This window comes from Diabrotica virgifera, chromosome 1 (genome assembly GCF_917563875.1).
Source record: "Diabrotica virgifera virgifera chromosome 1, PGI_DIABVI_V3a".
Classification (NCBI taxonomy): Eukaryota; Metazoa; Arthropoda; class Insecta; order Coleoptera; family Chrysomelidae; genus Diabrotica; species Diabrotica virgifera.
In genome coordinates this window covers 304476269-304490059 of record NC_065443.1, presented here as the reverse complement: position 1 = coordinate 304490059, position 13791 = coordinate 304476269, and the positions used below count along the sequence as shown (strand labels likewise).

Here is a 13791-nt window from a genome sequence, read left to right as displayed (position 1 = left end):
TAGTTTTATACATTTTTAACAAAAATATAGCAAATTAAAAATTGAAAAAAACCATGTATTCATGAACTCTCTAGACCCAGTAGGAACAAAGTTCTAGGTAATGAAAAATAGGTTCATATCCGTCAAATTTCAAAGTAAATTATTTCAACGTGAAATAACCAAATAATCATGCACTTTTTGGAGAAAAATCATTACAACTTTTTTAAAGTGTTAAAAAATATGTAGGTAATCTGTTTTTTAATAGTTATTTATGATACAAGTGTTACAAGTACAATTTTAAGGCACGCATGTGAAAGTTTGCAGAATTAGCGAAGCGAATTCTGTAATTCACATGAGTGCCTTAAAAATGTACTTTTTAACACGTATATCATACAATATTTTTTCTACAAACGTCTTATATATCAACAATTATAATTTATTCATTCTCAATTACAGGACAATGCCTATAAAACTTTTACTTGAACTTGACTGACATTCCATTTTTATATTTTTCTTGACATTACATCAAAACTGCCTATACTGTCAATACGTAAATCATAACAACTATAGAATAACATCTATTTTTATTGTTGTATATTCTAACAAATTTTTATAGTTCTTTCTACAATCGTGTTAAAAATGCAATAATACAGTTTAAATTAAATTTTAAAAACTTTTAAACCACCTTCTTCAAATTGCACAAGTTGTACTATTAATATTAATGTTAATAAATGAAATATAAATATGTTGACGTTTCACAATTTGACAATTCACTTTTAACTGCAGTGCCTTAAAAATTTTAAAGCACTAGTGCCTTAAAGTAGCATTTTTAACGCTCCTATGGAGTGCTAAAAATTGCATTTTTAACACGGTTGTAGAAAAAAAGTTTATAGCATCAAAAGTAAGCAAGTTACGCTGAAAATAGAGTTAGTCTCTTTTTTTGGTAAAAAAACTCGGGAAAGTCTCCCCTAATTAGCATCAAAAATGAAATTAATCCATTTTACTTCAATGTTGTTTTACTCGTGTATGTGTCGTTATGTCTGCAAGGTTCATCGGTTCAAAGTGCTTATTTTTGAAGGGGCTGTAGTTAAAAGGACTTGAACTAGTCAATAATCACGAGTGTATGCAAATTTAGAACAGCCATATCTTAACCAATTTTTGCCTTCCAAAAAAAGCAAAAAATCCAAAATATTCAGAAAAGCAAAAACTACATTTTTTGCTGTTTGTGATTTTTGGTCACACTAATAAATTTTAAGTAATTTTGAAAAAAGAAACATTTTTTTCAAAATTAAAAATTAAAACAGATTTACTTTAAAACCATTTTTTTAAATAAGCCCTTTGAACCGATGATACTTACAGATCATATAAATAATATATGAGCAAAGTAACTTGTGAAGCGGTAACGATTAATTTGATATAAGATGGTAATTAGGGGGTGACTTTCCCGAGTTTTTTGACAAAAAAAAAGAGATCAACTTTATTTTTAACATTACTTGCCTACTGTTGATGCTATAAACTTTTTTAAAAAATAGATATTCATATTTTTTTAACACTTTAAAAAGTTTATTTTAAGATAATTAAAGTCTTTCTTTAGTCAATGACTGTGAAATAATTTCTTTATTTTTATAAATAAAGTCACTATGATTTAAGAAAACAAAAACAATTATCTCGGCTTCAGTTGGTCGTAGAAAATTTTTATTTTGTTTTTAATCTTTATTTTAATTCAGCAGCAATAACCTGCAAGTTAGAAACTCATAGGATGTACAGAGGCGGCTTCAGTTCTAAATGTTTATAACGAAATATTTTCAAACCTGAAATAAGAGGTTGAAAAATGCTATCCGGATTTATTTACATCAGAATATGAAAATATAAGTCTTTAGAAGGAGAATGGACCTTGGATTAACTCTCTATGATTTTTTTTTCAAAAAGTTATAGCCTTGGACATTTGACCCCTTGGGATAAACAAGTTACAATATCAAAGCAAAAAGTTCACCAATAGGGCTCTACAATTTTTTTTATGTTTGGTATTGAATGATCTTCATTTCAAACCCTTAAAAAATACATAAAAGTTATGTTTACAATAAATAATGCAATTGCAAAAAACGGCCATGTTGGTCCTTTCGCAGGCTGTTTTGCAATAACGTATTAACGAAATTATATTTACCATAACTCAAATTGTAGGTTTTTCAATTTACTACAATTTTCTATTTAAAAGTTTTTCTCAAAAATTAATATCCTAAGCTGCAAAATTAAAAATCTTTAAAAATTGCAAATTTAACAAATGAAAAACGTCATAAATAAAAAACCGCACAATATTTTTGGTTACATTTTAGTAGAAGTTATTCCTGCCATCGTCCTTTAAAACACCTGGTAGGTTTCAAAAATTCCTAAATTATATCCTGAAATCGACCTATTTTTCACCCACAGCTTGGACTATTAGGAGTTTATATTTGATACGTTTTATATTGAGCCAGCCATCTAATACCTCACCTACAAATAGGAAATTAGTATATAATGATAATACCATATTAATGTATCAGGTGTTGAGGTAATATAATTTAACACTAACTTAAATGAAGTACAATAATTAATATGATTCATTAGTCTATTATTATATGTGTTATTTTAGCATATTTTCACCATTATTAAAATAAAATTCTGGTGTGCATATAATTTTAAACAAACTTCATAAATTGTCTGGTATTATTAAAGATATGTATATAGTTGCGAAAAGAGTTTATAAAAGTCAATTTCATGTATATGAAAAAAAACTGAATACCCTCTGATTGCTGATTTTCAGTTTAAACTCAATATACTATCGCAAAAATCAAAAACATTTTAATTTTAGACAGTTTTGGCTTCGCATTGCAACTGAGTAAAAATGGTATACATTTTTATTTTATATTAGCATTACTCCTATATGGTAACTAGGTCCATTTACGTTGGAACTTTACCAAGCTGTAGACAGGGTTGTGAATTTCAACTTTTTAGAATTCCCTCTTGCCTTCAATGTAGCATCCATCTGGCTTGCAATTTTTTAGAAGCCATGGAGGTGTCACCAGGAAAATGGTCCAAAAAGTTTTTCAATTAAATATCTTTTAAAAATATTTTATAAATATTTTTATTAGGTTGAAAAACTTAGACATAAATTAAAGAGTTTGTCACCCGCCTTTGATTTTTAACAATGTACCGTAATAATCTCGAAATATCGGAGATATATCTCGGCAAGTTGCAATCTTTCCTTTGGGAAAAAGAGCAAAGGGCTAAAAGAGCTTGATGGGCGTCTGAGGGATCGGGGGACGAGCGGCCCGTTTCTGTGTGTAATTAACAAATGGATTATGTAGCAAATGGGGCGTAGGAGAGGATGCGGTTAGACTTCTAAGGATCTCTCTGAGGAACTTGAGGCGGCGCGCCCTACGGCTGTGTTCCACTACAAAGGGTTCGTGGTGGCGGCGGATCGACTAGAAGCATATTTTCATTAATAAGTCGTGATTTCACTAAGGAGTTATAGTTAGAAGGGGAAATGTGTCTGCTAAACGCACCTTTCGTACGAGTAGAGCGGTTTAGTTTTGTGGTAAATTTGATTTTGGAACAAACATTCCATTCAGTGAACAGCCAAAGAACCTTCCTTACAACAAACTCACGTGAACCACCTAAAAACTGGTTATCGATTCCAATAATTTTACAATTTTTAGCACTTTTAGTCTACGCTTGAATCGAAAGCAGAAATACTTTCACACATTTTTATCTATGTGCTCATTACGAACTGTAATAGGTACCGGGTGTCCACTTATATTTTCCCCCATTTTAACTGCCTATAACTTCTAAACGGCTCAAGATAGAAATACGCGGTTTTCGCTGAAATGTTTTATTTTAGTAACAGTTTTGTCTGAATGGACTGAATTTTTTATATCGCTTTCAAATACGAAAAGAAAAATGGCGGATTTTTGAAAAAAACGTTGTTGACTTTTTTTTAATGGAACACCCAGTATACTTTTTTGTAAATTGAAAGAAAGGTCATTCACCTATCCAGCGATATAAAGTTTTTCAAAATCGGTTGTCAAATCACTGAGTAATTAATTTTTAAAATGAGCGGTGCAACGTGGATATCACATTACCTAAATAACATAACTAAGCAAATTGATATTAAGATACGTGATTTCCACATTGCATCTCTCATTTTAAAAATTAATTGCTCAGTCATTTGACCACCGATTTTTAAAAAATTTATACCGTTGGATTGGGAAATGACCATTTTTTTCAAGTTTTTAGGAAAATTATCATTTTTTATGTCGCTTTTAAATAAAAAAAGGCGGATTTTTGTAAAACAAAAACGTTGTTGACTTTTTTTTATTGAAACACCCAGTATATTTTTTTGTAGCTTGAAAAAACGGTCCTTTACCTATCCAGCGATATTAAATTTTTTTAAATCGGTTGTCAAATGATTGAGCAAATAATTTTTAAAATGAAAGATGCAATGTGGAAATCACATAACATAATATCATTTTGCTTAGTTATGTTATTTAGGTATTAGTCCAGAAAGCCACTGCGCATCCGCTAGGGAAAATATTCTAATTCGTATTTTTTGCAAAATCTTACTCAAAAAGGACTCCTTTTAACAAATTTGCATGTTGCCAGGACCAAAAGGTGGTCAAAAATTTTTTAAATGTTTTTTTTTTGTTTTTTTCCTAAAATTATTTTTTTTTGCATGGAAAAAAGTTTTTTTTTTGGGTTTTTTGGATCATTACAAACAGAAAAGGTCTTTAGTGACTTTTCTCTAAAAATGATAGTTTTTGACATATAAGCGAATAAAAATTGAAAAATTGCGAAATCGGCCATTTTTAGTCCTCAAAAACTATGTGAAAAACTGAAAATTTGAATGTTGCCAAGGTAGGTAGATATTCTTTAAACATCGATTGATGAAAGAGTTTTTTGCAATACAATATTCAAAACTTCTTTGTTTTTTAATTGCTAATCAAGCGTGCGCGACACTATTTTCCACGGACAGTATGGTGCAAATAAAAGGAATAAATTCGTTATTTCGTAAACCGGCGACTTTAAGGAAGAATCCCGAAACAGGTCGATTTTTATTTTTAAGTTATGATATTGTGGCATATATGATATACTAGTGACGTCATCCATCTGGACGTGATGACGTAATCGATGATTTTTTTAAATGAGAATAGGGGTCGTGTGCTAGCTCATTTGAAAGATTCTTCAATTCTCTATTCAGTAATAAAAACATTTACATAATTATTTATACAGGGTGTCCAAAAAAATTTTATTAAATTAAATTATTTGACAAAAAAAGAAGTAGAAGGACACCCTGTATAAATAATTATGTAAATGTTTACATTACTGAATAGAGAATTGAAGAACCTTTCAAATGAGCTACCACACGATCCCTATTCTCATTTAAAAAAATCATCGATTACGTCATCACGCCCAGACGGATGACGTCACTAGTATACCATATATGCCACAATATCATAACTTAAAAATAAAAATCGACCTGTTTCGGGATTTTTCCTTAAAGTCGCCGGTTTACGAAATAACGAATTTATTCCTTTCATTTGCACCATACTGTCGGTGGAAAAGTGTCGAGCACGCTTGAGTAGCAATTAAAAAAAAATAGGAGTTTTGAATATTGTATTGCAAAAAACTCTTCGGGATTTCATCAATAGATGTTTAAAGAATATCTACCTACCTTGGCAACATTCAAATTTTCAGCTATTCACATAGTTTTTGAGGGTTAAAAATGGCCGATTTCGCAATTTTTCAATTTTTAATCGCTTATATGTCAAAAACTATCATTTTTAGAGAAAAGTCACTAAATACCTTTTCTGTTTTAAATGATCCAAAAAACCTAAAAAAAGTTTTTTCCATGCAAAAAAAATAATTTTAGGAAAAGAACAAAAAAAAACGTGTAAAAAATTTTTGACCACCTTTTGGTTCTGGCAACATGCAAATTTGTTAAAAGGAGTCCTTTTTGAGTAAGACTGTGCAAAAAATCTGAATTAGAATATTTTTCCTAGCGGATGCGCAGTGGCTTTCTGGATTATATGTGATATCCACGTTGCACCGCTCATTTTAAAAATTAATTACTCAGTGATTTGACAACCGATTTTAAAAAACTTTATATCGCTGGATAGGTGAATGATCTTGCTTTCAATGTACGAAAAAATATACTGGGTGTTCCATTAAAAAAAGTTAACAACGTTTTTTTCAAAAATCCGCCATTTTTCTTTTCGTATTTGAAAGTGATATAAAAAATTCAGTCCATTCAGACAAAACTTTTGCTAAAATAAAACATTTCATCGAAAACCGCATATTTCTATCTTAAGCCGTTTAGAAGTTATAGGCAGTTAAAATGGGGGAAAATATAAGTGGACACCCGGTATATCAACTACGTTCTTAGGAGAGTTGTAGGAGAGATGTATCAACTACGCTTGTCTTCTAAAAGCTCTGGAGAGATTCTCTGTCATCATGGATGACGAGAGAGATTCTGCAACTAATGGAAGAAAGAAGGAAAAACAAGAACGATAACTCCATGTATAAAACATTACAGCGAGAGATACAGAGAAAGATCAGAGAAGCCAAACAGAAGGAACTGTAGAAAAAATGCCAAGAAATCGTAATTCTGCAAAGTAAATACGACGACTTCAACGTGCATAAGAAGGTAAGAGAAATTACAGGCAAATGTAAAAACAGAAGAATAAGTAAACTTGTTAATGACAATGGAGAGATAATCGTGGACAAAGAGAGTATCAATAATACCTGGAAAAATTACATACGAAATTTATTTTTTGATGAGAGGGAGAACCAGTCCCCAATACCTACGGAAACAGGACCACCTATACTAGTGGCAGAAATAAGAGCAGCCATAATATCATTAAAATAAGGTAGAGCTCCAGGACCAGACGAAGTACAATCTGAATTTCTTTTCTTAAACTTCTTGATGATGAATCTTTACGAATACTATGTAAAATCTTCAATAATATCTATGACACAGGCAATATCCCAAAATATTGGCTAGTTTCAGAATTTATTACCTTACCAAAGAAACAGGGAGCAAAAAAGTGCGGAAAATATAGGCTAATAAGTCTAATGAGCCATACATTAAAACTTTTTCTTAAAATTATACATCGTAGAATATACAAGCTGTGCGAAGAGAGAATACAAGACACACAGTTTGGATTCATGACAGGCGTAGGTACAAGATATGCACTGTTTAGTCTACAGGTTTTATTTCAAAGATGCAGAGATATTACTTCCGATACTTACACCTGCTTTGTGGACTACCAAAAAGCATTTGATACAGTTCAACACCGAAAAATGATGGATGTTCTAACAAAAGCCCAAATGGATGATAAGGACCGACGTATAATACAAAATTTATACTGGAACCAATCAGCCACAATAAGAACGAATCTTGGAGGTGAACCAACGGAAGCGATTCAGATTCTACGAGGCGTTAGACAAGGTTGTATACTTTCACCTATATTATTTAACCTATATTCAGAGGAAATAATTAGTGAAGCCTTGGAAAATTGCGAACATGGAATATCTACTTCTAAATAGAGAACGCCTAAACAACATCCGCTATGTAGACGACACCGTTATTTTTACAGACAGTTTGAATAGTTTACAGCAACTAATAAACAAAGTAAATAAAGTAAGTGAAAGATTTGGACTTCAAGTAAATATATCAAAAACTAAATTTATGATTATCAGCAAAAATAAAATTAGAGACGCCCAACTACTTATCAATAATACTCCAGTGGACCGAGTAAAACAGTATAACTATCTTGGAACAATAGTAAACGCACAATGGGATCATCAAGAAAGACATCAAGAACACGAAAATTAGAGACGGTCGAAAATTTCTTTTCCGGGAAGAAAGCCCGATTCCATCTACGTCTGCAGCTTACATCTTCGGAATCTGAGGATGAAACAGAGTGCTTAGTATGTGAAGAAGCCTATCGAAATAGCACTAGAGGGGATGACTGCACCCACTGCAGCAGATGAGCCCACATCAAATGCACGAACGAAAATATCACTTTTTCAGTTGCATTAATTGTGATTCGGATGACGATTTGTGAATTTCGTTTTAATCTTAATGTCTGTAATAGTGTAATACTCAAAAAAAAAACGTGAAAATGGATCTGCATTTGTTTTTTGATTGTGTTACTATTATTACCCTTATGATATCACTAAGAAAATATTGAGTCAACTAACCCCAGGCCGTTCGTCAACTTACCCCGCACCCGGGGCTAGTTGACTTATTTGACAAAGCAGACTTTGCTTAAAACTTTTTTCTACGGAAAATTCGAATAGATTGAAAATGTGTATAGAATACCTGAAGGAGTATTGAACGCGCTGACATACTTCAAATTAACAATATGCAAAAAATAAAGCAGTAAAAATTAGTTATAGAAAAAATAAGTCAACAAACCCCGGTCTCCCCTACTTTGAAAATGAATTTTCCTTATGCACAAAATGCAATTTTCATCTTCCGGAGATCAGTTTAGTTCACAAAATTTCCTGACACTCTCTCTAATTGAATGCAAAAAGTTTCATGGCGATTCATCTTACTGTACAAAATTCCTAGGTTTTGGGCTTTTTAGTGCTTCGTTGACTCGCCTATTTATGAACTATCAAATCTGATCTAAAACTATGATCTTTACAAGTAGTTTTTACTGATCAAAGCTATTATAACTTTTTTTTTGATATGTTTATTACCTATTAGTTATCAATTTTATATACATATATCCACTCTATACAAAAGTAACAAAATGAATTAAACCTTTTTTTAACAACCCTTAACCACTGACATGCGGTATGTCATACCGCAGCAAAAATATATTTAAAAAAATAAGAAAATCTACGGTTTCGTTTTGATTAAAATCTGTCTTCCTCCATCCCCCGATAGCACTATTTCTAGGTCTACCTGTTGTCAAGGAGGCTCTAAGGAAGACAGATATTTACCATTCCGACCGTAGATTGTCGATATAAATTAAAATAATTTATATCGCAGTATGGACAGAACGCCCTCTAACGGGGAATAAGCGAAATGAATTCCGACCCAATTCAAGCTTTCTGCTTAACCCAGGTATAACATACCAAAAGGCACTGCCAGGAAAACATTCCACTTTGCGGTTCAGAGAGCCCATATGAAACGAGTCTTTGTACTCTATGTAGAGTATGGCATTAACAAAATAAGAAAATCTACGGTTTCGTTTTGATTAAAATCTGTCTTCCTCCATCCCCCGATAGCACTATTTCTAGGTCTACCTGTTGTCAAGGAGGCTCTAAGGAAGACAGATTTTTACCATTCCGACCGTAGATTGTCGATATAAATTAAAATAATTATTTATATCGCAGTATGGATAGAACGCAAAGTGGAATGTTTTCCTGGCGGTGCCTTTTGGTATGTTATACCTGGGTTAAGCAGAAAGCTTGAATTGATTCGAAATTCATTTCGTTTATTCCCCGTTAGAGGGCGTTCTATCCATACTGCGATATAAATTTTCAGCTTTCAAATTTTCTTTAAAAAAATTCTAACTTTATAAAATACATTAAACTGATTGTGCTAATGTTCCTTTGCTGTGTAATATGGATGGAGAAATAGTCTTTTTGACCTCGGCTGTACATATACATAAAGCTTAAAGCCATTGACTATTCATAATTATTACTCTCTTCTACATAAAAATAGATTGTAATAGTTTATCTCTGTTAACTATCTAAGTAGCTCTTATCTTTCGTTAACTTTAATAAATTCAGAAGTAACTAGTAGCATAATCTCAAACGCATATATTATAACGTCGCCTTAGTACTATAACTTCATAACTCCAAAATTGACGTTTTTGAGATAACTAGTTCACAAGATGTATTTCATTTGCCTCCATATTGTGTAAAAACTTGATAGCTCACTTCAAACGTGTTAAGTATTTATTTATGATTGACGAAAGTTGATAAAACTCAAATGCCACTAATATTCAGTGCTAAAACTTGACAACATAAGTTATCAAGCTATTATTTAATCGAAATAATCGTGAATACGACATACACTGAATGCTATAACTAGATAACTCGATTTATCTAGTTTTAGCGCGTGTTTCTCTGAAACCATTGAACTTACCACATAATTGCTATCTGTTTATTCGGTTCATTTTAATGCAAGAATTCGAGAATTGTTAGCAGATCTGGCAACCCCCATGGCAGAGGGCTAATTTTCAACAAAATAATGTTTAAAATATAAGTAGTGTTAAAAAGTTCACTTATATGCGACTTAGCACAACATGCGACATTACCAAATGTTAACATTATGGTAGTGCTAAAAGTTGATAACTTTAATTTTTCATGTCTTTTTCCATATTGGAAAAGAAATTTACACCATATTCCTAAATAGATCAGTTGCCAAAAAGTTAAGGAACAGTATTTTAGAGCCGCAGAGTGAATTCCGTATTTACCAACATCATGGTAGCAGCACAAATATCTTTAAAATCTTTAAACTCGTTTATCTCAAAACTACTAATTTCGAGTTATCAAGTTATAGTATTAAGGCGACGATAAGTAAACGAGGTCAGACGGCAAAGCTTAAATATTCTATTTCTAAGCGGCGAGAGAAGAAGCTTGTGAAAGAAAGCACTGATACGAACTTTAAAAATCGACCGTGTTGCCGATTTAGGATGAATACGAATAGATATAGGGGAGTGCATATAGATTTTCACTTCGGAAAAAATCAAACAAGATAGAACTTTTAGCAATTTCATTAAGAAATGTTTAATAAACAACATATCAAAAAGTTCTACTCGAGAAGAGGGTGCTTCATTTTTTATTAAACAAATGAACTGCGAAAATACATGTTTTTTAAATAATTCCAAAAATATAAATTTTTGAAAAAAAACTGACTTGGCCATTGAAAAATTCAGAAAATTTTACAAAAAAACCTTATATAAGGGTTTTTCTAAAATTAAATCTGTAGCTTCCATAATTTTTTATTTATAACGCTAAAGTCACCTTTCTCACTAACATTGGCGCACTGTAAACTAGCGTACGGCGAAGTGCACGGTTGAGTTATTTTAATGTAATTCTTTAAATAATCGATCAAATAAAATTTTGCAAATTGAACATGAAAGAAGAAAAATTAAGCTATCTTAGAGTTATAATAAAAATAAACAAAATGTATGGGATAAGTACGGTGTGGGCTGAAAGTGAGACTTAAATGAATTTTGTTTAAAAATAATTTTAAAATGTGTAACTAATACAATGTTTCTTATAAAATCCTCAATTTTTCACAGCTTACCTTTCAATCATCTTACTGAACGATGTTTCATTCAAAAAAAATTTCAAAAATTTAATTCAAATGATACGACACGTCTCAAAAAATGTAATTTTTGAAAACTTCATAGCATTACAGAATTAACACCACTTTAAGACGGTATTACTCAATTTTCAACAGATCTATGACAGTTTTATAGGCGTTTTTTTAAAGCTCAGGATGTAGTCTTATAATACACTAAATTATTTTACTTTAAAAATGAAATAAACTATTTCTTTTTGAGAAAATTAAGAAAGATAACAAAAATGTAATATAAAACCAAAAATTACCAGCTAAAAAATGTTTATACAAAGTGATCAAAACTTTTTTCTGTAAAACTCATCTAAAATACATTTAATAATAAGCTTCAACAATAATAAATGTTCAACAAAAAAAAAAATTTTTTAGCTCTTATACAGTATGTCTGCGTAACTTGGAACCTATTGATAACTTTTGTATTATCCGTCTTACGAAAAAAAGTTATTCTTTATAAAATACTCTGCATCGTATATAATCTAAGATTTAACCATCAAATATAAAATTTCACAATATCAAAAATTGTTATAAAGAAAAGTTATTTGCAATTAAAAAAAAATGTGTTTCAGTGTTCAACTACATCCTTATAATTAAAATATTGTGAATAATAAAGGCACTTTGCTCTTAAGAAAAATTCATATTTTTTACATACCTCCTATAAAACTGAAAAAGTTTGAGATCTGATGGTTGTATCATAGATTTTAGACCAGGTAGAGCATTTTATGAAGAATAACTTTTTTTTCGTAAAATTGATAACAGAGTAGTTACAATAATTGTAATAAAATGATGATGGGTATCCGTAATTTGAGAAAAAATTGATTTTTTTTTTATTAGAATAATGTAATTGTATAATGTAAAACATAGTTTTTAATTTCAAACAACTTTTCATACTAGCATTTTTTGATATTCTGAAATAAATAGGTACTTTACTCTTTAAAGAAATTCATATTTTTGACATCACTCGTATAAAATTGATAAAATTTGATATCTCGTGGTTGGGTTTTAGATTTTTGACTATCCAGAATATTTTATGAAGAAAAACTTTTTTTCGTAAAATTGATAATAAAAAAGTTTTTCATGTGGTTCCTAGCTACGCAAACATACTGTATAAGAGCTTCTGTATAAGAATTTTTAAATTGTAATGCCAAATTCGGATTCAGCATAACCAAAAACAAAATAGAAATATATTTGATTAAAGTAAAATGATGAATTCAACGATATTTTTAAAATTATTTATACAAAACAGTTGCTATTGTTTAAACAATTAATAGACAATTAGCGGCCAAATTTGCGTGTAGAACTTTTTATTTTAACATGTATATAAACTAACAAAAAAAGTTTTAGAAAAATATAAGCTTGTGTGAATTATTCCGAAACAAAGCATGTTTTCGTTCTAATTGCACTCCCCTAATATACCAAAGAATCATTTATAATAAGCACATCGATAATATTAGATTTCTAGGCGACTAGGGGAAAAGCTTCTGAAAGAAAGCAGCGATAGAACTTTAAAAATCAACAATGTTGCCATTTTAAGATGAAGACAGTAACTGTTTTAATACAAATTGGTAATGTTAACAGCAAAATCACGAATATTTAAAAAGATCAAATTGGAAGACCGGACAGATCAAATTCTTCTGTTGTTATGGATCATACATTTCGCTAGTATTCCACTCTCTCTCAATATTGCCTCCAACAAGAAATTGAAGAGTACTGTGGACAGCGGATCTCCCTGCTTTAATCCTCTTTTAATTTCAAATTTTCCTGTTAAGCCTCCTTGTATTCTTACTATATTGTCGGTCTTCACTAAGGTCATTTTTACTAGTCTAATAATGTTTTTTGAAATTTCAATTACTCTTGGAGCTTGGTACAGACGCCTTCTTATCACAGAATCGTAAGCTTGTTTGAAATCTATAAAGAGGAGGTTTAACGTTAACTGTTGATTGTATATTTTACTACTCTGCATCATTTTCAACACGAATTGTTGATAGATGGTAGATCTGACCTTTTTGAATCCTCCCTGGAATTCACCAACCTGCTCGTTTAAGTTTAAGTGCCTTTCCAGTCTGCTTCTTATGACTCTGGCGACTACCTTATATGTTATATCTAGGAAAGCGATACCCCTACAGTTTTCGCACTGTGCTCTATCTCCCTTCTTATTAATGAGACATACTATTCCCTCTCTCCATACTTCCGGCATTTCTTCTCGCCCTCAGATTTTCGTCAGCAAGCTACCTATCCGCGTTATAAGTGCTTCTCCCCCATGCTTAGGGTTACCATACGTCCGGATTTCGTCCGGACAGTCCGGATTTGAAAGGCTTGTCCGGATTGCCGTCCAGATATGAGAAATGTCCGGATTTTTTTCTTTACTAAAAAAATGGAAAAACTTAAAGAAGAATATAAGTTTCTTAGACATGGCCAAAAATGTGGTCTTCTGTGGAGCATCGAGGACGATA

The 13791-nt window shown here is 31.2% G+C and overlaps 1 protein-coding gene across 1 annotated transcript in view; it reads right to left on the bottom strand.

Moving 5' to 3' along the window:
• The window catches only part of LOC114338253 (60S ribosomal protein L10a), a 465341-nt gene extending 452189 nt beyond the window's left edge, over positions 1-13152 (bottom strand). The window contains exon 1 of the mRNA XM_050652553.1: positions 13147-13152. Coding sequence (XP_050508510.1) covers positions 13147-13151 — 5 coding nt within the window. The 5' untranslated portion in view covers position 13152. The remainder of the gene's footprint in view (positions 1-13146) is intronic.
• Between the last annotated feature and the right edge of the window lie 639 nt (positions 13153-13791).